Genomic DNA, 24,892 nt, shown 5'->3' with positions numbered 1-24,892 from the left:
TTTCGCTTAGGCTGGTCCACCAGCCGAAACTCTTAGGATTAAATAAATATTTTATTGTTTTGTTTACTATACTACACTATTCTCGAAGTTTATAATTTTTATTACGGTAGCCAGAAGAAACCTTGATCATCTATTTCAAATATATATATATATATATATATATATATATATATATACTTTACCGGCCCAAAATACATCCTCCACACACCAGTGCAGCTCTCAATTAGTGACGCCGCTAAGGGCTCTTTTGCTAGAGCCTGGACAGAAAATACCACATGCCTACATGCGACGGATGGCGCAGTGAATTGCTTCTGACAGCGCTCCCTCGGCAATATCCCATCCGCGACTTCCACATTTTTAAGGCGTTCTCAGCGTATTCAGACAGTCGCGGCGGTCAAGCGATATGTTACACGGAAAGATATAGCTCCGCGGTATACGGCTAATTATAATATATAATTGAAGTAAATTTACGTCCCAGAACCACGATTTGATTATGCGAGCCGTGCGCGTATAGTGCGGGGCACCGGAAATTTCGACCACAAGGCGTTCTTCAAACGTCCTGTATAACTTCTCCTCGACGCGCCCGAGTTTATGCTTTTGGCTAAAAACACGATGTGATCGTGAGGGAAGCCGTTGTGGGGGGCTCCCGATAACTTCGGCCATCACGTGTTCTTTAACGTACACCGACATCGCATAGTGCACGGGGCCTCCAGCATGTCCGCCGAAATGCGGCCGGGATCTAACTCGCTACCTTCGGGCATGTATAGCGTTTAAAAGCTGGCGTCCGGATCATAAGCAACCGAACTTGTTGCCCAGTCACTCCCGTTCTAACTCTCCCGGCGACCGCAGTGGTGTCAGTGAACGGCCCGTGGATAGAGTGTCCGCTCTTCCAGCCGATATACGGCACCGGGGGTACTGCCCTGGCGTGGCATCCGAAGCATCGGCCGCCCCCGCGAGGGCCGCCAGGAAGTGGGCCAAAACAGCCTCTCCTCGCTGCAGTCCGTCTCCCTCCTCCCCTCTGCGGAAAAAGCAGGAGAGCGCGGGCAAGGTCGCGCGACCCTTTCGACGCAGCAACGCGAGAAGACGCGCCTATCTGTGTGCCCCTCGACACCAGCGGCACGGGATGTCGCCGCCGTGCGAAAACACGCGGATGCGCCCGTCGCTTCTCCTTGGGCGATCTTATTACTCGAGCGACGGATGAGCCCGATGCCAGAACGGCACCCACGTACACGTATCCGTGTTTATCACAATGAACGCGCAATTTAAATGCTAATTAGCACTGGTATAGAAGTACATACGGTAGCTGACTGATCCGATGAATGCCTCTATGAAATATTTACAATCCTGCTGAACCTGTTAGGGTGGGAGGCGAGAGTGGGAGTTCCCTTACGTATACACGGCCCAATGGCAGTACTGCGAAACGTATTATTTGGATGCTCTTATCCTCGGTAGAAAAATTTAAGAAAAAACATATTGCCGGTAAAAGCAGCTCAAAACGGTAGCGACGCAAAAAGAATCAATTAAGCTAGCCTCTTTTACGAAAGTTATAGCGCGAGAACAGAACGACGACACAGAGAAAGAAGGACACGAATTCTTGTATCTGTGTCATCGTTCTGTTCTCGCGCTATAACTACCGGCAAGTAATACCAACTAGCCCAAGCTGCCACACTTCTTTTACGAACCTAGGTTCTGCGATACGCAAGGGTACACCAAAATCTACGTTTCCAGTCTATGAAATGAACATAAAGGCCACCAAAGCTAGTTATTACACGAAAAATAGAAGTGCTATACGCGTCGCCTCGCCGGTGTCACAATCGTCAAAATCGATTCAAAAGTCCGTTTTCTTCCTGTGTACCACGCACGAGTGCGCTGAGCGCAGTATGGCATTGTCCCAGCGCCAAGCAATAGTATCATAATGAGGTGTGGCACTGAGACAGAGCCATTGCGTTCACCACTATGTGTACTACGCCAGCTCCTTCCCTACTTCATCCCGCCACCTTTATGGCCTGAATCAGCTGGCCTGCATCAGCGTTCAGAGGACATGAATCATCGTGAGAGAAGTCAATACAGCTCACCCGTCCCTTATTGACAGCGCCGAAGCCAAATCTGCGAAAGCATGGCCCGACGGAGAGAGTCGCAGAAATAGACAACACACAAAACGGTCCCGGTCTTTCTTGCCGCAAACGCTTGCTAAATAAATGTACACACGCACCGACTCGACTCGCATACAAGATGCTTGCACTTCTCGAGGTGAATCTATTCGTGCCTCCCCACTTGAAAGGTACCGTCGAAGAAAGTTACGACGGAAGCCACACGCTCGTTATTGCTGCTTATACCTACACAATGAGAAAAGTTCGCTGTCGCACGCGGTATCTCAAGAGATGGCAACAACGAAGACGCGCGCCTTAGCGGACCGTGACGTCAGCGCCACTTCCGCGTTCCGTTCGCGTATACTAATAGAGAAGGGTGTTGGTATATATCCTCTTCGCAACATCAGCCGGGTAACGCGGGAAAAAAAAAAAAGGGGGGGGGGGGGGGGAGACGTCATGGGCGCTCGCGTTTCCACGGTATGTCATTCACCACTCGCGCGCGTGTAAAAAAAAAACAATGCGCATCGGTGACTCACACGCTCGGCCGGCTGATGACCCCTCGTTTCCGCGGCGTCAGCGATTCTCCGCTGATGCGGACGCGCGTCGTCGCACGCCGCTCCTGGAAATCGCACCCGCTACCGCACCGTATCCTCCGGTGGAGGGGGGGCTTGACAGCAGACACGCAACAGAACACTATACGTAGACTATACGTAGATAAGCGCGTACATCGCCTGTGGGCAGTATTGCGTCACGCCCCCATATCACCCATTCTGCGCATTTTCCCAAACCAATTCGCTGACGCCACCGCACTCGATTAGGTGGCGTTCACATTTTTACATTCCACCCTCGCCCAAAACTGCCGTCGCCGCAGTCAAGAACCTAACCCGCGTATTGATGCTTATCAGAAGGCTGCGTCCGCGCGAACCGCAAAATGAATGAATGAATTCCGGCTTCGCCATGCAGAATACCATACGATTAAAGTACGATTACTAGACACCGCGAAGAGCGATCAATATGGTCCCCTGAGGATCTTTAGTATTCATTTTGTTTACATGGTATTCATATATTACATGAGTGAAATACGCTTATTCGAAGTTTCAGTCAGAGCCCGGTATTAATCATCACCGATTAAGACCAAAGTGCGGTCGGAACGTCGAGTAAGCCTTTGCTCCTCTATTACTGGTACCGAGTGCATCCTATACTCACACCTGCCTCTACTACGCCTTCGGTCCCTTCAGCACCATGAAAGCAATGGAATACCATAGCCACCAACTCATCGCGACAGGTAATCAGTGCGGGTGTCTTTAGCGAATCGTTACACTCGATTGTATGTATATATTCTTATCATCCACTACGGACGGCCGCCTCATCCCGTTGATAACGAGGCGGAGCATCGCTCTCACCAGTAATTAAGCACGACACCCCCCCCCCCCCCTCTTTACAGAAACAAAAAGGTATCGCTATCAACATGCGGGCCCCGAGTCTCTGCTGGGCATCTGCTCCAGGTTACGGGGAACAGATGGAATGTGTCGCATGAACTTGACATTCGTTGATTGATTTGTGGGGTTTAACGTCCCAAAACCACCGTATGATTATGAGAGACACCGTAGTGGAGGGCTCCGGAAATTTCGACCACCTGGGGTTCTTTAACGTGCACCCAAATCTGAGCACACGGGCCTACAACATTTCCGCCTCCATCGGAAATGCAGCCGCCGCAGCCGGGAATCGAACCCGCGACCTGCGGGTCAGCAGCCGAGTGCCTTAGCCACTAGACCACCGCGGCGGGGCACTTGACATTCGTCCAGTTCACACATGCAGTACCTCTCGATGTCGCCCGCACCGTACAAATGAGACAGAGCAAGGTCAGCCCGAATGCTCCGACCGGAACCCAATTTCAGAGTCCTGACTCACGCGTGGCAATAGCGAAACCAGACAGCGGGTCAGACAGCCGGGAGAGACACCGCTCTCCCCTTCCGCCTCCTCTTTTGGCGCGCGCACACACCGAGACCTCGTCGTGTTTGTACCGGCGCCGCTGTAGCCGCGTATAGAGACAGCCAACACGCGAGGCGGAAAACACGGCGGGTCTGATCCAAATCGACAATGCGTCGTCGCCCGATCGACCGACCCCTGCACGCAGACGCGACGGATAGCGAGCGCGGAGGGGCGCGAACGTTGGACATTCATCAGAGAGACACCAATGTGCGATCCAATTAAAGTAATGTTTGGAGCGATATAATCACGTCATGGCCGAAAACGAACCAAGGACAGACTATAACTAGCTATGCAGCATATACACAAACCACTCTCGAGGCGGGATTTTACACCACTTCACCCAAAATTAGACAAGAAGAAGAAGAAGACAGGCGACAAGCTGGCGCAAATTTCAAATGAACTCTAATTCCAGCCCCGCCCAGCTACACAAGATTTTCCCAGAACTCAATACTGACTCAATATGTAAAATATCTAAACTTTGTATATATAGATGAGGCATCAAGTCATATGCTAGGGGGCGTCCCAATCAGCAGAGAGATAAAGCCTCTTGATCTTTACAGACAGACTCCCGAGCACCTTTCCAATGTCGATGGCGGAACATGCCGCTCAGCTCCGACCTACACGACAAAACCTGAGCAGTCAAGCCGGCCACGGAGGCGCCCTCGGTCTTAGCGGTCTGGCCGGGAACCGCGACTAGCCACATCTCGAAATAATGTCTTCGTCGTTCATTCGCAAATCATTTTTCAAGACATTTCACCGCTATAACTTCGCCATCACGAGTAGAAGGGAAAGTGAATGTCGAGGCCCAAATGTTGAATTTTGAGCGATAACTTTATACGCCTCTATGCCGGCTTGACGACACGAATTTCGAATCTTTTCTCCTAGGACCCCGCAAGGTTACACAGGCTCAACAAAATTTCTGAAACTTACAATGTCTGGCGCCTTCAGAACGGTATGCCCTGGCAGATGCCGTCAAATGACGTAACGGCGAGTTGGTGAGGTAACTTCAGAAGCGTCGTCACCCGTATGTTTTTTTTTTGTTGTTGTTTTTTTTTTTTTGGGGGGGGGGGGGGAGGCCTTACACTCTGACCGGCGTCTTCTCGAGATAAATGCGGCGCTTTCAGTATTCTCAAAGTGTAATTTCCAAAGGCGAGATAAGTCATTTCTTTCGCTTGTGCCACACTACACTGTATTTCAATTCGAACATGCAACAAACCTTCCGATTCAATAGTCGCTTTTCGTTTTTTTTTTTTTTTCGGATGTTGCGGAAACCGGACGGACGCATCCACCGATGTGGTAGGATGATAACAATACCGGGATGATTTGGCTCTTGGTTCATCAGTCTGTCGTCACCAGCATTCTATCTCTTACAGGCTGCGATAATGCCCCTGATCAAACAGAAGCGGCTGCAGGCAGCTGGATTTTAAAGCACGTATAATTAAATTGAACCTCAAAGTTATGAACGCGTCGCTACGTTACGAGATTACAATTTCTTCATCTCTCTGACCTCGATAAGCACTCTTTCCAAAACGGCAATAATACTAATAATGAAGTCGGGCAGCGCCGACGTGACAATCGGACCTGACATTAGTGGTTGCGTAGTAACGGCATTGCATAACTGCTTCTAAAAAAAAAGCAATGACACAAGTGTCGACATAGCTAATCACATGTACGCACGGATGCAATTGCGTTTCAGTGGCCTACTTTCGTTTTACTTTGCCGACTCGTACATGGGCATTATATAGTTCGGTGCATCGCTGTTCCGTTCTGCGGTGCCTTTAGCGCTGTGTCTGCAGCTACGCTCGCCACTATACAGTATAGTGCTCTTATCTTTAGGCAACGCACTGGCCGCAATACACGTCCTTCGTTGGAGCACACTCCATATACATTGCCGGCGATGCATGCACGGCGGAGAGCCGGTGCCGTACAGGCGCGCTCCTTTCGTACATCTACATCGCCTCCATTATTCCGAGCTAGCTGTGCAGATATGGGAACACGTGTGCGGAGCGCCACCAAGGCGCCATATAGAGGTGACGTAACGCGATGTGTAACAGCGATACACCTATACAAGCGCTGTGTCCGCATTGACCGCGTATGTTTGCGCATAGCGCGCTGGCAGACACGGACGCGGTAAATGGAACACACACACACACATATACATACAGAGATAGATAGATAGATAGATAGATAGACAGATAGATAGATAGATAGATAGATAGATAGATAGATAGATAGATAGATAGATAGATAGATAGATAGATAGATAGATAGATAGATAGATAGATAGATAGATAGATAGATAATTGCTGGCCAGGCTAAGCAAATTATCCCAGTGGATTGGACACACAGATCGATCTGTTTCAGAACTTTCGGAACATGGCTGCTTTCATAAACAAAAAAACTGCGCCATGCTTCAGTGTTCTGGCTTCTTCAGCCAATGAAAAATTCTCTACGAGCGAATCAATCTAAAACGGCGGGAAGCTGAGCTGGCTCGTAAGGGCAGGTGCCTGGCCTGGTTTTATGCGAGTGATCAGTAAATAAATTGATTCGAGTTATACTGACAAACGCACGATATAATTACGGGAAACTCCGGATAAAGTTTGAAAAACTTAAGTACACAATCGATCGATAATTTCTCGTTGCACCTCCGTCGAAATGTGAACTCCTCGGCCGCGGTCGAGTCGACATCCTCGAACTCAGCAGCACCACGGCCGCTCGATGACTACGCGCCGCAATCAAGCGGCCGTGGCAGCACACTGCCACTGTATACGTGTAGCTGCTGCCTCGGCGAGTACGCGAGCCACTTGATCGAGTCAATTTGAACTGACGAGATAAAAATCGTAGCAATGTGGCCTAAAAAAAAAACGATGGTGGGAATTAAGGGAAACTCAACTATACTAAGTGACGCCATTCGCCGAGGTCAAGCAGCTACCGATTTCGAAAAAGAAAAACAAAAAGCTACGCGATTGCAGGAGCAGATAAACGTGCATTAGAACGTTAAATAAGCACTAGGGCGATTAAAACGACATAAACCGAAGAAAAAACACGGTCCTTCCAGGAAAAAAAAAAAAGGACGTACACATAGTTGGATTTGTCCAGCAAGTTCAACGATTGCTCTCAAGTCATTGTTATTAAGTGCGAAGCATTTCTTAGCGAACTTCGGCGACCTCGAACGTATCTATCTATCTATCTATCTATCTATCTATCTATCTATCTGTCTGTCTGTCTGTCTGTCTGTCTGTCTGTATCTATCTATCTATCTATCTATCTATCTATCTATCTATCTATCTATCTATGTATCCACCGAAGACTTTCAGCTCTCCATGCCGATTCAATGGTCTCAATACCAAACTTTGTATGACATAACATGACTGTATGGAGAACATGTTTGACTAGTCATAACATGAAAATCATGATATGTTTGTCATTAATGTCATGATTTACATTTCATGGTCCTGCATTCGTTCACATGGCACGCTGCAAAGCTGGTATGATATGACATGATTTAATGGCGAAAACAAGCGACAGACCCTAACATGAAAATCATGACATACGTGTCATGTAACAACATGACTACATGCCACACTTATGATGCGCTCATGGCCGTTTTGCTAGCTTCGCATATACCAAATTTGGTACTACGGGATGTGAAATGATGACGATGGTATGTGGCTGGTGCAAACATAATAATCATGAGATGCGTGTCATGTAACAGCACGACTACATGCTACGCTCATGATGCGCTCGCGACGTTTCGCTAGTTTTACATGTACCAAATTTGGTATTACGTGCGGCGAACAGACGACATAGATAAAAATACCGTCCAAACATGATAATCTTGACATGCGTGTCATGTAACAACATGACTACATGCGACACTGATTATACGCTCGCAGCCGTCTCGCTAGCTTCACATATGCCAAATTTGATATTAAAACGTTACGTGAATGGGTGACGAAGGTATGTGACAGGTGTAAGCATGATAATCATGAGATGCACGTCATGTAAGACTACATGCCACACTCAAGGCGCCAATACACTTCGACAAATGTTCCGGCGCATTCGCTTCACCGCGTCACGCCGGGCGCCTATCTGCCCGCGCCACGTTTTGACGCATGCGCGCTTGAGCGCACCCGGCGTCCCTCCATCACGAAGAAAGGCAGGCGCAGTGCTGTCTGGGTAGAGCTGGGTACCGTCATGGGCGCGAAATGCAGCATACCCGGTTGCCGCCGGGCCGCGCCTGGACTCGCGTTGTGCTAGCGTAGCTGCGCCCAGCGTGCGCGCACGTCACCCTAACGTCGGAGTATACTGGGCCCTTCATGATGCACTCGCGGCCGTTTCGCTAGCTTCACGTATACCAAATTTAGTGTTACGTGACGTCGATGGGTGACGAAGGTATATGACTGGTGCAATCATGATAATCATGGCATGCGTATCATGTCAAACTTGACTACATGCTACGCTCATAGCACGCTCGCGGCAGTTTCGCTAGCTACACATATACTAAATTTGGTATCATGTGACGTGAATAGATGACGAAGGTAAACGACACATCCAAACATGATAATCATGACACGGAAGTCATGTACAGCATCATTCACCTTCCACCTCGTAATGCAGTGCTGATTTTAAAGTGACATATCAACCTTTCTCATTCGTGCTTCGCATATCATCGATTCTTACTGTACGCGGGATCAGCCAATTTTTTATTCGATGCGACACATTGATTATTATCATCGCAATTAAACCTACGTAGCTATCACACTATCATTAACAGCTTCAAATTATGACGAACCTAACACTTCGGAAGTTCCCAAGGTGCAAGATGCGCAAAACGGCAAAACTGTCAACTAATTGTTCGTATACAGCGCCAACGCATACGAAGTCAAGGCGACCGCCACGGCAAGGCCCTTATCCCGGGTTCAAATCTCTTACCTTGCAGGGCAAGTTTTTTTTTTTTTTTTTTTCAGACGGTATTGGCTTTCTTTCCCCAAAAAAGTATATTTTTCTTATTTGTAGTTTTATGTCACAGCCAAGCGGGCTGAGAACGAGATTTCCTTTTCCACGTCGGTATACGCATGTCGTGCAGCCAGTGTTTGTAAATTATCCTGGCAGGGACTTTGTCAAGCGCTAACCCAACTAATACATTTCCATGCTTACAGTACCTACAAGGAAATCGCACCCGTTCTACGGAACACCAACATCGATACTTTGACAGCGAAAGATGCAACGATGGACTGGGCCGACCTCGCACGAAGACACAGCCATGACTCGGACCAGTGATTTATCCGCAAGCTCCTTTGTGGCGCGAAATAAATCCCTGTATCCCAGTGCGAGCGCCGCAGATAAACGTTTACCTAAAGGCTTGGCCACACATACGCGATGCAGCGCGTACTACGTGTGGTCCGGCCTTTAGCGGACGTCCTCATGGTCATGAAATGAGAATATATTGTTCGAGAGAGCGTCCACGACACGTATAACGCAAAGTAATACAACCCGCGAGGCATGTACAACAATGCGCAAGGCTGCAAGCACTGTTTCCAAAACGTACGGTATGCACGTCAACGCCGTTACGAAGATCACAATCCGCTCGAGTAACACAGTAGAACCCACGTATATCGAAGACAAATATGACGAATAATTGTATATAGACAACCAACTAGGCATTGACTGAACAATTGTACCCGCCCCGGTAGGCCTACTGCTATACGGTGAGGCTCGAGTGCTGAGCCGTAGGTCGCGGGATCGAATACCAGCCGCGGTGTTCACATTTCATTGGAGACCACATGGTAGAGGCCCCTGTACTGTGCGATGTCGGCGCACGCTAATGGTGCATTCAGACGACGGACCGAATCCGGATTTGTCGTGGACGCGGACAGCTAATCCGCGGATGGTCCGCCTGCAGGCGCATCCACACGGCGGACGGTGTCCTGGGGGAAAACAGCCGGATTACCCTCGACAGCAGATTCGGCGCTCACCTGCGCCGGCTGGCAGCAGACCGGTTTGAGAGTATTCAACATGGATGCCCGCAAGAAGCGAAGCTTGGCTGCGATGTCTGTCGTGTTGTGACAAATGAACGAGTAGTGTTATTCTTTCAGGAGAAAAGGGAGTTGCTAGCAGGATATTCTTTCAACTACATTATTCCCCACTTGTAGAACTTCTAAACGTGTCTCCCGCCTTTTTTTTTTTTTTTAGAAGCGGCACGTTGCCGGTTGCAGAAGTTGGAATATTTCACCACCATGACGGCTAAGAATCTCGCGTGTTAAGCGACGGCGGCGACATTTCCCGAACCACCAAAAGTGATTTCTGCATATTTAATCACCTGAGAACAAAGTCTCCGGAAACTAAGCAAACAATGCTCAAGCGTAGATGATGCCGATCAGTCATGCAGCTGTCCGCGAGCCATGGAGGACATGCCGCGAGCAGACGAAAAGTGTACTGGTTGCCACCGACCCCAAGCTATTCCGCTGAAGTACCGGCTCTCCCCCGCCAGAATCCCGATGTGAGAAACAGGTTGGGTTCATCCGTCCGCGAGCCGCGCGGACGAGTCGCGGACGAGGGGAATCGCTGATGTGAGGTCACGTGACGCGTAATGGTGCATTCAGACGACGGACCGAATCCCGATGTGGCGGGACGGACGGCGCGTCACGTGACCTCACATCAGCGATTCCCCTCGTCCGCGCGGCTCGCGGACGGATGAACCCAACCTGTTTCTCACATCGGGATTCTGGCGGGGGAAAGCCGGTACTTCAGCGGATTAGCTCGGGGTCGGTGGCAACCAGTACACTTTTCGTCTGCTCGCGGCATGTCTCCCATGGCTCGCGGACAGCTGCATGACTGGTCGGCATCATCTACGCTTGAGCATTGTTTACTTAGTTTCCGGAGACTTTGTTCTCAGGTAATTAAATATGCAGAAATCACTTTTGGTGGTTCGGGAAATGTCGCCGCTGTCGCTCAACACGCGAGATCAATCTTAGCCGTCATGGTGGTGAAATATTCCAACTTTTGCAACCGGCGACGTGCCGCTTCTAAAAAAAGGCGGGAGACACGTTTAGAAGTTCTACAAGTGGGGAATAATGTAGTTGAAAGAATATCCTGCTAGCAACTCCCTTTTCTCCTGAAAGAATAACACTACTCGTTCATTTGTCACAACACGACAGACATCGCAGCCAAGTTTCGCTTCTTGCGGGCATCCATGTTGAATACTCTCAAACCGGTCTGCTGCCAGCGGGCGCAGGTGAGCGCCGAATCTGCTGTCGAGGGTAATCCGGCTGTTTTCCCCTAGGACACCGTCCGTCGTGTGGATGCGCCTGCAGGCGGACCATCCGCGGATTAGCTGTCCGCGTCCACGACAAATCCGGATCCGGTCCGTCGTCTGGTCAAAATTTCCTGAGCACGTTACAACGGCGTCCCACAGTCGTACCCTGGTTCGGAGACGCAAATCCATAACTATTTATTATTATTATTATTATTATTATTATTAGTAGTAGTAGTAGTAGTAGTAGTAGTAGTAGTAGTAGTAGTACTAGTATTCCCTCGGATATGCTTTCGATACATGTATGTAGAACTGCCTTGAGATCCCCTTCGGATTCGACATAACCGGCTTCGACTGCACTTTCACGGCCGCTCGATCTTCCCAGTGCGAGGGGGGGTCTCGAGCCGCCACGGCACTGCATCATGAGCAATGGCGCATCGCCTGACGGTGGTATGTCCGATATCGCGTCTCGTAGAACACACGTGTAGCCACAAATTAATGGATGCGAGACAAAAATGAAGCTTCACGTCGCAAGCGATGAAGCAGGTGCGGCAGAACTGTCAAAACACTTCGCATCGCTCGTACAAAGAAAAGCTGGATTAAAAACAAAGAGAAAAAGAAATATTCCGTGCAGTGTATTAGGATATCCGTGCCTTACGAGCACCTGTCGCAACGTGCGGTCTTATTACGTAGAAACCCACGATACCGCATCGGTTCGACCCCTTTTACAGATGCGAGTATAATTTATTTCCTAGCTTTTGTGGCTTGACCATTAAAGATATGCTGTTGCGAAGATAACATCCTTCAGTATAAACGCAGCGGAAAAAGAACAAGAGCGAAACCTCCCTGAACTGGATCGAACTGCCCGCTATATGCGTATACCGGGCGCTCCCCTGCACAGAACCACGAATCAAAAAACAAAAAAAAAAGGGTTTACCGCAACTGAATTGAACTGCCACGTTGTGCCCGTTAGGGTATTTCTATACTGCACTTAATAGTTTATTCACAACGATAACTATGCAACACTATGCTACGTGCGTTTCGCTCATTCTGAAACGACCAACTCAATGTTTTGAGGCAACGTACAGTGCGGTCCTTTGTTAAAGGGAATACCCGAACGAGCATTTTTTTTTATTTTCTTATTGTCGGCCTCCTAACGGCGAGTCGATGTGTGAAGGTTGTTCGCGGACGGCACGAGTCTGTCAAAAAGCAGTCAGAACAATCAACCACCGGTAGTCGTACGCAAATATAAGAGCCCCTGCGCTTATGTAAGAGAGCGAAATCCGGACATACCCAATATACACGCACGTGTTCCCTTTAACAATGGACCCGCCTGTACATGCCGAGAGGTGATTTTTGCCGGCATTTAAAGAAAGCCCGCCAGATATGAAATAAAACTACGTTACTTGGCTCATACGCTGTCATGTTGCAGCACTCTAAACAATGCTTCGAACGAAAGAACCGAGCGCGCGGGCACTGGCGAAATGTGCGGCGCGCCGGCTGTAAATAGGCACATTGTTCTATCGCAGTGCTCAAAACTCTGCGCAACGAGTGAGTAATTTAACCTGCCCACCCAATTAAAAGGGCTCAGTCATCGTTTATTAATCCTCATCATCATCCGCCAAAGTAACAGCTAAGTGTGAAGCCATGTAGGTGAACATATCTAATATCCCTCGAATCCTCGGAGACGCGAAGTGGGTGATTTGCTACTTCAAGGCGTGATTTATGGCGTTGTGGCCACCTCCATCCTTGCAACTGTATTTGCTTGCAGCAGGCGCCCTTAAGAGAGTTTACAACGGAAAAGCCACCCCTCCAAGTTACGTTGTGATTTTGCGCGTGTATGTATGTATGTATGTATGTATGTATGTATGTATGTATGTATGTATGTATGCATGCATGTATGTATGTATGTATGTATGTATGTATGTTTCGAACTTTCCCAGCGGTCGAGACAACCTAACCACTAAAAATAAACTACTTCGAAATCAGCGGCATCAAGCTAACGCGCCTCCTTCGGCCAAAGGCTTTGGCGCGAATTTTAAATATACAAGCAGAAGAAAAGGAGGAAGCTTGGCCTTCAATTTCTCACGTTGGAGACAGAGCTTGTCTTGCCTAACGAATGAAAAACAACACTAAAAGAAAGCATTACCAAGTTTAAGCAAGAATAAGAAGACTAGGCAGTTATCATAAACCGCATATGGCGCACAGGTTCTTGCTTAGGGCTAGCTATAAATGGCTCCACATGTGGTTACGTATTCGTAACAAAAAATAAATAAATAAAAACAAGAAAAAAGGAAAAAATAAAGACTTCAAATCGCGGCGCCACCTGCTTATTATCTACAATAATACTCTGCCTTAGTCCCCGTCAACCCTTTCGTGCTACTTAGACATTCTCCGGAGTTTCATCATTGCAAAGTGACTGCGAACTGTATGGAGGAGCGAAGGTAAAAAAATAAAAGGTATAGAGATGATAAAGTGCATGCATTAACCAGATCAATTCAAATGACTGCGTAATAGCGCGCGTTAAAGAATGCACTCGCTCCGGTGACGAGAAAATTCGGTGCGTCTGCAAGACACAGATGTCGACACTGCTTTACATATAGAGCGAAGTAGCATAAATTAGAGCTCGCTTGCCGAACCGCGTACTTCACCCCGTTTTTGATCTTCAGGTGCGCCGATGACAGTTCGTGCAATTGGGTATCCACGCTTCCATTAAACAAGTCCGTTAGACCAGACTTAAGGCACGATTAAAGCGTCACACGTTATTAGGCAATGCACTGTGAACCTTTTTATGCAGCTTATTTTCGCATTTAAAAGAAAGAAAACAGTTGTTATTGTTTGAAAAGCATTCAAACCAGCTAACGGTCAACTTACTTCGCATCACCTGCGATTGCCAAAGAAAAAAAAGAAACGCTAGACGTTTATTGCGCGCTTCAAGTATTTTGCTTACGTTGATTATTAATTATCTACGTCGTGAGATTTTAACGAAAGGAATCCCACAAATAGTCAGTAAGGGTAGCATAGTGACATGCTCCAGATTAATCCCAACCTGGTAATATTCAACGCGCGCTCAGTGTGGCCTCATGGTTTGAACATAACTGACATCTAACACACGTACGGCTGCTATATATAAAAAAAAAAAAAACTGGGGAAAGTGAGCGCACAGAGGTGTCCAATGTCGCGCCAGCACTAGCACTGAGGACGCAATCCAAGTAACCAATTTTCAAGAAGTAAATGCTGATAACAGCTCCCCACAACTTTAAGCATGGAAACAATCAGCAAACACGACCAGACCGAAAACTCAGAAGCCATGCTTATCTACTTCAAACGGACCACATGACCAAGGGTGTGAGCTGAATGGGACTTTGACCCACAAATTCACAAACTGTTGCTATCTCGAAGCAACCAGAAACGGCCCGAAGAGACGAATGTTTCTTTTAAACGTCTCTTTGCGAGACAGTCAGCTGGCGACCGCTAGACGGACGTAGTGCAGCCCGACACGACACATCGCCCAACTTGTTCGCGGGTGTCATACGCGAAACAGATGTGGCATCGCGGACACTTGCCAGAAGCCTTCCATCAGCACAGACCGCTTGACCCGAAACAATGCCGTGAAGCAAATGCAAGCAAAAGAGGCGCACGGCAACAGCAGATCCGGGACAGTGGGCCACTAGGACCGATCTAAGCCCATCGAAGAAATGATGACGCGAGCGAGCTCACATGTGCGAGAAGATGAGGGAATGAATAAAGACTTGGTCGGTCAACGAGGCAACCCCAAAAAAAGCCTGAAACTTTCCAGCGAGCGGTCCTGTCTGGGACTGCCTCTGCATCAGGAAAATCGCGGCAAAACTCGCTAGCGAAGCGCGCTTAGAACAATGGTCTAAAAATGCAAAGACCGCGAGGTTACCGCCGTTACACTAGCGCATGAACGAGTTTCAGGAGAGCGAATCGACGACGCTCGAATATTGAAAACGACCTCCTCTCTCCGACACGTCCGGATCGGGAATTGCGATAGACCGCACCTCCCCGTGAAGGTCGCTCGAAAAGTAACGATACCGGATGATTGCTTGTGCTTTTCAGACCCATACTACACCGGCAAAGCACCGGTAGCGGTGAACCACGCCGGGTTCACACCGAAGAGCACCCGTACCGCGAGCCCGCGTCGATACAACAAGGTGTGGCGGAGTCCAGCCCCACGATTTTCGAGTCGCTCCCGGTCAGGAGCGGATATTTTGAGGGCGCACGCTGAAAAACACGAGCCAGACCACCTTTCTGTCGACACGCCCTTCCCAAAACGCGCGGTGTTTGGAACGTTGCGTGCACCCCCCGATATGCGCTCACAACGGGCAAGCCCACCGCTGTTTAGAGCGAGCCTTCCCGCGAAAGCCGCGCAAGAAACGCACATGCCGCGGTATCTCGGGAAATTTCACAAATTTCTCAGTGCCGTGTTTATCGGAGAAGGTTTTCGAGCTTGTGCGATACGGAGAGAAGACCCCGCTAGTCGGCAGCGTCGGTGCATACGAAACGAAAGTGCAGCGAGCCAACGGAGCAGCCGCCGCATAGCTCGCTACGAGCAAAGCAGGCCGCTCGCTTGAATCATCGCACGCCGCGCTTAGCTCGCTGTCAAATGAATGGTTGTCAAATGGGTACTCACGCTCCTTTTCATGATCGAATCCGACTACCACAAAATAGTCCGCCAGCCGGGACATCCTACGTTCAGGTAGAATCCGAAATCCATCGGGCTGACAATGACAACCAACACACGGGCTCCATCTTCCCACCGCGACCACTGGCGAAAATTACGGCGCATGCGCTGCGACCGCGTGCAGGAAGTTGTGAAACGCGTCTGGGCTACTTCATTTCCTGTCTCAAGTTGACGTCATAACAACTTGTTTTAAAGTTTTAATGTTCAAAAGTTACTTACATGTTTTATAAACTTATTGGGGATATTAATAAATATATTTAAATTGTTTTGTTACGAAGCAAACACAACAACAGGTAGCGCTGCAAAACAAAACATTTGTGTTATGAAAACAAATTATTAATTATAAAGTTGTTAGTAATTAGCAATATTGTATTATAAAAATTGTTATGGTTGTTAATTTAAAACGAAAACTTTTTTATAATAGACGTTTGTTCAAATATTAGCTTGACAGCGCCGCGACAAGAAGTGGGCAGTTAGACGTGACAAGTCTTAGCGGCTCGTTGGGTCCTTTCTCTTTCTCTGTTCATGTCGACCAGTCGGGCGCCAAAGCCACGTGTTCCTTTTATAACCCGTGTGCTGATTACCCTGCTTGCCAAGTGAGACCACAAGTATTTCTTGTGTCTTAACATCCCAGGGAAACCATGGGGTTTGTCAAAGTTGTAAAGAACAAGGCCTACTTTAAGAGGTTTCAAGTGAAGTTCAAGCGCAGGCGAGAGGGTAAGACCGACTACTACGCCCGTCGTAGACTGGTTGTACAGGACAAGAACAAGTACAACTCCCCTAAGTACCGCATGATCGTCCGGATCACCAACCGCGACATCATCTGCCAGGTTGCGTATGCTCGCATCGAGGGTGACGCGATCGTGTGCGCCGCTTACGCTCACGAGCTGCCACAGTACGGCGTCAAGTTAGGCCTAACCAATTATGCCGCCGCTTATTGCACGGGTCTCCTGCTGGCACGGCGCATGCTTCAGAAGTTCAACCTGGACGAGATTTACAAGGGCTGCGAGGAGGCCACCGGCGAGGACTACTGCGTCGAGAGCGAGGATGGGCAGCCCGGCGCCTTCCGCTGTTTCCTCGACGTCGGCCTGGCCCGCACTACGACGGGAGCGCGCATCTTCGGCTGCCTGAAGGGAGCAGTCGACGGCGGCATGGACATTCCGCACAACAACAAGCGCTTCCCGGGCTACGACAACGAGACCAAGGAGTTCAACGCCGAAGTGCACCGACGTCACATCTACGGGCAGCACGTCGCTGAATACATGAAGGTTCTGCTCGAGGAGGACGAGGAAGCCTACAAGCGCCAGTTCTCGCGCTACAACAAGCTCGGAGTGACGGCCGACGAGATCGAGGAGATCTACAAGAAGGCCCACGCTGCCATCCGCGCCGACCCGACACACAAGCCCAAGGTCCCGCGCCCGAACGTCAACAAGAGGAGATGGAACCGTGGCAAGATGACGCTGTCGGAACGCCGCAACAGGGTCGAGCAAAAGAAGGCCTCCTACATCAAAAAGCTCGAGGCTGGAGACGCCGACTGAAGGGCCTGCGGCACGCCATGGGCGGAATAAAAGCGGTACTCGTTACCACTCCAGTACATGTTTGCGTTTCCTGTCATTTGTCCATTAGCGCTTGCACTTAAGCCTAATGTCTGCGAGTTCGGAAGTGCTATCTGACGGGACAAGTATCATAGCGATACATTAATGACCGGTGCTACATTGTTTTGCACTGATTACAGTAAGTTTAATGTCAACTTCTGCGGGACATGATTGTTTGCAGTGCTCTAGTTCTCTTGACGATATTTAGGTAAGTGTCGCGTATCTTGCTCCGCTCGCATTTCGTGTGCACTGCATAAAACAGCACTCACTCAGTGATGCATAGAATGGCATGAAGATTGGTTTAACTAAATACATTCACTCGCATCATGAGACCTGCGGAGTAAAGGCATAGCTTGTGCACTAGTCTTAGTGAAGCAGGTTGCGAATGCTCAGCTCAAACTACTTCCGTGTAAGTTTCTTTTGTTCTTGTAACTGGTCATCAGTAAGTCTTGCACAGCATGATGCATATTTTCTGTTGACAACACTCTTGCAGGCTTAGTGCGACATCAGCAGCGAATTCACTGTTTCTTGCCTGACAGTCTGGAGGTACCCCGCGCAGATAGCTGGAGCATGGCAGCCATCCGACTCCACGATCAAAGAAATGGTTCCCCTAATTTAGTCTTGAATGTTCTTAAGCGGCACGGCCACTGGCTGTCTAGCTTATAACGTAGACTTAAAGTTTTACCAAGCCGTAGTCAATGCAAACATAGTGGATGTTTCGAAACTTTAATGCTTACCCTACAAACAGCTTTTTGGATATTCTGTTGACAGGACTTCTTGTAAAAAAGGAGGCTAAACCAAGCGTCGGCAGTGGAACCCATTGCATCTTCTCTTTCTGCATTGGACAAGATAAAAATGTGTCGACTTTGAAACATTCGCACTGGATGCATGAGCCCAGGCAGGGTAATTTTGCTTGGATATTTTGCTTTTTCTGTTATGGGGTAACAGCTTAAGTCAGGGCCAGCAACAAATTTTCTAAAGCAGGCTGGTAGAAGGGGGAGTTTCCGCTTATAGGAGCACCTGATAGGTCCCTATCTTGAAGTGGTGTAGATAGGAAAATTAAAGGGGTGGAAGCAAGACATTTGGACCTCTGGATCTGTCGGTGTTTGAAGCATCATACACCTGCTGACTGCGGCATTGCACAGCTCATGTATGAAGCCAGCCTGCATTATTACTTGGTACTTGGTGGCCACGTTTTTGTTGAACACTACCAAGCAACAAGTATCAGAAAAAGTTCTTTTGTCATCATCAGTTCAATATTTTCAAAGCTCTGAACAAGTTCTTGCGTGAGACAGAACTCGAAAAAGTGACTAAATAACTATTGGGCATTCGAAGTTTCGATCCATCACCACCATCTCCTCCCCTTTGCTAACACTGAGTAGCAGGTCGGAAAAATTTATTCATGCTGACCTCCCAGCTTTTCTCTCATGCTCGACTGCTGACCCAAAAATGGTGGGATCAAATCCCGACTGTGGCAGCCACATTTCGATAAAGGCGAAACGCTGGAAGCACGTTTACTCAGATCTATGTACACTAAAGTTAATTAAACCCAGGTAATCGGAGTTTCCAGAGCCCTCCTCTAAAACGTCCTTCACGATCAGATTGTGACTTTGGGATGCAAATCATTTAGCACAATTACCACCTTGCTGTAAAAAGCCATATTTCCCTTCATCATAAATTTTACCTCTCCCGTTTAGGGGATTGGTTTTTCACCATGTAAGACAGTGCTCATTTTCAATGTTGAGTTTATCTTCCTCCTGCTTGAACACGCAAGTGCCCATCGCCATGCACCCTCCAAATATCACGAGACTTTGTGCCTCTTGTAGCATTAGCCTTGTAGCATTAGATACGGCATCAACTTAAAATTGTCATTTTAAGTTGATGCCATATCTGGTGACACAGGAGGAGGGAAGGAAGGTCAACCAGGAGCACTTGCAGTTTTCTATCCTATGCTGGGAGAAGAGGCAGAAAGGGCTCTAAACCACTTAAATTGTGGATGATGCAGCAATCGAAAGAAATATAAAAGTGTAGCATAAGAGACGAGCTCGGAGAAGAAATGGACATGGGCCGGCCATATAGCGTGTAGGCGAGATAGCCGCTGGTCATTAAGGGTAACTGATTAGATTCTAAGAAGAGTCAAATGCACAAGGCAGGGACAGAAAGTTAGGTGGGCAGATGAGATTAGGAAGCTTGTGGGTATAGTGTGGCAGTACCAAGTACAGGACCTGGTTGATTGGCAGAACATAGTAGAGGCCTTTGCGCTGCAGTGGGTGTAGTCTGGCTGATGATGAAATTACTGTCAGTACAAAGAGAAGCGATTTTTTTGCAGTCTTCACTACTTTTCTTACAGTTGCTATCTCCTCCAAAATGCTTTGCTGACGAAGTTTGTTCATAGTCTGAAATAGATATGAGCCCAGCCGCAACAGGCGCAATCGCCCGTTCTGTCGTCTTGTCTCCCGTGTCCAGTGTTTTTTCACTCAAATCTGTTCCGAACTATCTCCTTCTCATTGCATATTTATAAAATGTGGACAGTCTCAGCACTTATCATTGAGCCTACCAAGATTCCATGCTTTTTGGCCAGATGTTATCAATGCTTGCAGTGTGCAGAATGCACAAAATGGAGTGAATTGAGCTGACCACATGCAATGGTCATGCGAGACAAGGGTGTGGTTTCATAGCATAGCAGGGTAGGCATGCAAGTAGTATCTCTCGCATGTGGATTAATCGAGAGCTTATTTCCTTATAACATCATGGAAACAGGCAGCTAGCATCACGGATTGTGGCAAAAAGGCTGGAAACTCGAAGTGAGAATAGTGCGCTCAATCTTCGTATTTTCAGAACTTGTTTAAGGGGAGCACGACTGTTAATAATGTCGGCTATCTTGGTTCCATCCTTGCAAAACCTGAAACTAAAAAATTTCTTGTTGAAAGCATTATGGGTGGTTTTTGTACTCATGAAAACTTTTATGGGGTTATGGTGAAACCCAGCACCTCAATTTTTTTAACATGAGGGTGTTAAAGAGCTTGTTTAGCAGAAATTCTGGAATCGACGTCCATGGTTGTGAGCGAAAAATCGTCTTGTGCATGACGAAAAAATACGAGATAGATGCAAATAAGATGAATAATAAGAAAATTCTGGGCCACAGTGAGGATCGAACCCAGGTCGTTAGCGTGGCAAGCGGGTGTTCTACCACACAGTTTTTTTTTTCTTTAATGAATGAAATTCTCACCAGTAAAGTACACACAGCATACTTCATCAGAAGTCAGGCAAACACACACAAGCGTCAAGAACGGGAAGCCACTCCGGAACGGGGTTAAAAGTCTCAACAACACTGCGCACTTGAGCAGCTGCTTCTCGGAAGACAGATCTCGTCGACCGTGGTGGCTCGCCGTGTCTATCAATCATGCGACTTTTCCATAGTGAATAAAGTCCCAACAACATAAACAGGTCATAAGGAGTATTATCAGTCAGACTCTTTTTGAATTAGAGGAACCTAATACTATGAGCTGTGATTGGAAGTTCTTTTCTTAATGTTTTTTTTAGAATGTCCCAAAAGTAAAAAGCATCACGACAATGAATAAAACAATGCTCTATAGTCTCAGGTTGGTTACAGAGTCTACAATTCACTGTTCAGGGTACGTATATTGATTTTTCATTCAGCCATGTTTTCACTGGCAGCGTAGAAGTGTGCAGTTTAAAGAAAAATATTTTCGCTGAAGGACATATCCACATTCTACATACACGAAATAATACATCGTGACCAAGCAAAAGCGAATATGGCTTTCGATAAACAGGTTCTGAAAAAAGGTTATTCACAAGTGCAGCGGTTAAATTTGTTTTGTGAATAGTATACAAATACTCTAAGCTAAACCTGGCTTTCAAAAAATTGACAGTATCAACAATTTCTTTTAGGAATCCCCGCAATGGCAATTCCTTGGCAACGCTTGTTGTGACATAAATAAAAGGAAGGTGGTAATAGACGGCTACGAAGAACCGCTAAAAGAAAGAGGTGACACACATCCTTTAGGTAAAAAAATCGCAACACCAACTGTCGCACGAACAAATGCACAAGGCCAAGGCCACTTTTTTCAAGCGGAATAAAAAGATTGTCTGTTCTCATGGGTTCCCAAGAAGAGCTCCAAATAAAGCAGGCAAATATCCCATGAAAGGCTTGATTGAATGTGTACACAAGAGCAGTGCAACACCTGCAGAATATAAATAAGCTTTGATGCAAGGAATATATTGCACGCTTTCGCTCTGGCGAAAATGGAAAACTCCCGTCCTTGCCATGTTGCCACCTTCCGGCGGATCGTAGTTATCGCAGCGGTCCAGTGTGGGCCGCTGTTACGATAGTCATCAAGAGGCACACCAAGGTATTTCATAGGAGTAGGATTCCAATCAATATTTGCGAAGACCGAAGGAGTTTGGGCCCACATGCCTAGCCAGAATCCACTACTTTTATCAAAATTTATCCTTGCGCCAGCGACTTCACAGAAACGTAGCGTAGTGTTGACTGCTTCTTGAACGCTGGGTTTATCAGCGCAAAAGAAGGCAATGTCAACTGCATATGCTAGAACTTTAACTTCCTCAGCATCATATCGGTAGCCTTTGATGCTAGACTTTAGAAGCACACTTAAACATAATGGTTCCAGATAAATTGCAAAAAGCAAAGGCGAGAGTGGACATCCCTGACGTACAGATGAATTTAACTTTATTATATTTGAAAGTGTGCGATTTACAATTAGCCTAGTTGTGCACTTCTTATAACAGAGTGAAATACCATTGTACAGTACATCACCCAACTGCAGGTGTCAGGAGCCGGAACAAAAAAGGATGCTGTACCTTATCGAATGCTTTTGCAAGGTCTATTTGAAGGAGGGCTACTTGGTCCATGCTACCATCAATGCACTCAAGAACTGAACGTTCAATATGAATAGAGCGACCGCGAATTCCACATGTTTGGTGGTCACCTATACATTTAGTAATCACTGTCTGTAGCCGATTTGTCAATAATTTAGCAAATATTTTGCCGTCAACATTACATAACGATATAGGCCTATATTCGTTAACTCTCTTTAATGTGTCAGGATCAGCACTTTTGGGAATTAATGTTGTATATAGAAAGAAGGAGGAAGTTCACCACGGTCATAAGCCTCTTTAAAAAGTTGCTCAAGGAAATGTATCAGAAGTTCCTGAAAAGCTAAGTAAAATTCGCCACTAAGGCCATCTGGGTCAGGAGTTTTGTTTTTCTGCAACGTTGTTATTGCAAATCTAATTTCCTCTCTAGTTATGGGCCCATCTACAGTGAGTCTATCATCATCTTATAACTGAGGCACTAGGGCAATGAAGGGGTCAGCTTCTTCCTCAAAATTCTCCTGAAGCTCAGTCGCGGTGAACAAATTTTTGTAATAATCTTCAAATGCGGCTCTTATTTCACATGTCTCTGTGCAAAGGGAACCCCGCGACTCAATTTGCAGTATCTGTTTAGAAAGTGCATATCTCTTTTCATCCCCAAGGGATTTTTTAGTGGGTTCCTCTTCAGTGAAATGGGTAACACGGGAACGAATCTTTGCTCTTCTGTATAAATATGTATCATGTTTTTGTATCTGTGCTCGAATCACATTTATCTTGTCGACGTACAATCCCGGCTGTTGACTTTGAAAACTATGGAGCTTAATAAGTAAATCATAAAGATAGCGTTTTCAGCTTTTTTTCTTTGTGGCATTTGTCACACCTGTCCCGTTATTAGGGAGGCGATCGCCGGGCTAATTCCAAGAGCCGAAGTATCGGCCCCCCGAACCGCACCACGAAAGCGTGGACAATTTAGAAGTGGTCCTTATTGGTGCGCCAGCGGACGCCGGCTGTGGCCCAAAGAACAAGACAGAGCCGAGAGTTGATAAACAAACAAAATTATATTCTCATTAACGGCAGATCAAAACACAATACACACGTATGCACACTCCACAATAGTTACATACAATACGTCACCAAACAAACAATGTACTACACAGTACAATCAACCACACTTGAAACAACGGACACAGACAACAATACGCACCACAATGCAGTCGCATGCATTGAACAACCAAGACTCTTAAAGACCAAAGAGATATAAAACCTATTCAGTCCAAAGTCCTTGGAACAAAAGTCTGAATGATACTCTTCCGAGAATCACTCACTCAAAGTCCAGCGTTGTTGTCGTTCCGCAGCTCTCGAAGTTCTCTTCCAGGAAACCTCCCGTCTTCAATTGGCCACTCTTCCAACTTCAACTTCTTCGCCGGAACACGTCGGCTTCACACTCGCAGCGGTTGCCACGGGTCTTCACTCAATAGCGGTAAACACACACTCTTGCCTGTAGCTCGAGCCGTCCCTACGGACCACAAACTTCGCCGACTACACGGCGGACTCTCTACGCACTCTGGCGCTCACTTCCGTCTCCTCCTGTTCTGTCACTACGGGCAGAACCTTCGCCGACTACACGGCGGAATTCCTACGCGCTCTGGCGTTAACTTCCGTCACCTCCTGATTTCTCGTCTCGGCTGCTCGGTTAAATACCTTGCGCGCGACTTTCCAGAAATTTCTGGTCATTTCGCCGGCGCGATACGCGGCGAAAGCTGGGAAGAGGGCGAGACAGTTGGAATGCCCTCTCCGGCCGGTGAGTCAACTCGGTATGGCCCCGCCCACTTCTTTCTGGAAAAATCGCGGGCTTGCTGGGCCGCCGATGTGGGGTGAGGAGGTTCGTCTGCGAAGCCGTGCTTCTGCGGGGAGAGCGCGCGCCCGGGAGCCCTGGATGTTTGCTTTCTTTTTTTTTCTTTTTACCTCGCGGCGTTTCTGCCGCCCGTTGTCGCAAGTATTTGGCGGCGCGCTCTTGTGTAGCGCTCGTTCTGTGACACTGCCCCCCACTTTAAGAATATTATCTCATAATATTCAAAACCACACAAACGAGCGCGAACAGTCACCACACATTCTCACAGACTGTAACACAATCCGTCGCTCATGACACTTCACATTCACAATATATCACTCAACACAATCGTACATTGTAGTTCAATTCCACAACACATGAAATATAGCCACAGGTACATGTCTACAACACTTCATCACACATTCTAAACAATACAACCGTACAAAGTTCTGTCTATCCAACAATTATACAACACTATACATCACACCATCGCACAGAACACTGACTCACTCGACATACACTTGAGACACAGGATAACAAGGACCTTAACCCAACATATGTCACTCAGCC

At 47.5% G+C, this 24,892-nt stretch overlaps 2 protein-coding genes across 3 annotated transcripts in view; one reads left to right on the top strand and one right to left on the bottom strand.

The window, feature by feature from the left end:
* The window catches only part of Sbf (SET domain binding factor), a 145,780-nt gene extending 129,637 nt beyond the window's left edge, over nucleotides 1–16,143 (bottom strand). For both annotated transcript variants that reach the window (XM_037421552.2, XM_075875915.1), the window contains exon 1: nucleotides 15,992–16,143. In XM_037421552.2, coding sequence (XP_037277449.2) covers nucleotides 15,992–16,046 — 55 coding nt within the window. In that variant the 5' untranslated portion in view covers nucleotides 16,047–16,143. The remainder of the gene's footprint in view (nucleotides 1–15,991) is intronic.
* A 401-nt stretch (nucleotides 16,144–16,544) lies between these two features.
* On the top strand, nucleotides 16,545–17,638 carry RpL5 (ribosomal protein L5). Its single transcript, XM_037421553.2, has one exon. The coding sequence runs from the start codon at nucleotides 16,684–16,686 to the stop codon at nucleotides 17,578–17,580; it is 897 nt and encodes a 298-aa protein (XP_037277450.1). The 5' UTR covers nucleotides 16,545–16,683; the 3' UTR covers nucleotides 17,581–17,638.
* The last annotated feature ends 7,254 nt before the right edge of the window (nucleotides 17,639–24,892 follow it).

This window comes from Rhipicephalus microplus, chromosome 2, assembly GCF_043290135.1.
Source record: "Rhipicephalus microplus isolate Deutch F79 chromosome 2, USDA_Rmic, whole genome shotgun sequence".
Classification (NCBI taxonomy): domain Eukaryota; kingdom Metazoa; phylum Arthropoda; class Arachnida; order Ixodida; family Ixodidae; genus Rhipicephalus; species Rhipicephalus microplus.
This window is presented reverse-complemented; position numbering and strand designations above follow the sequence as displayed.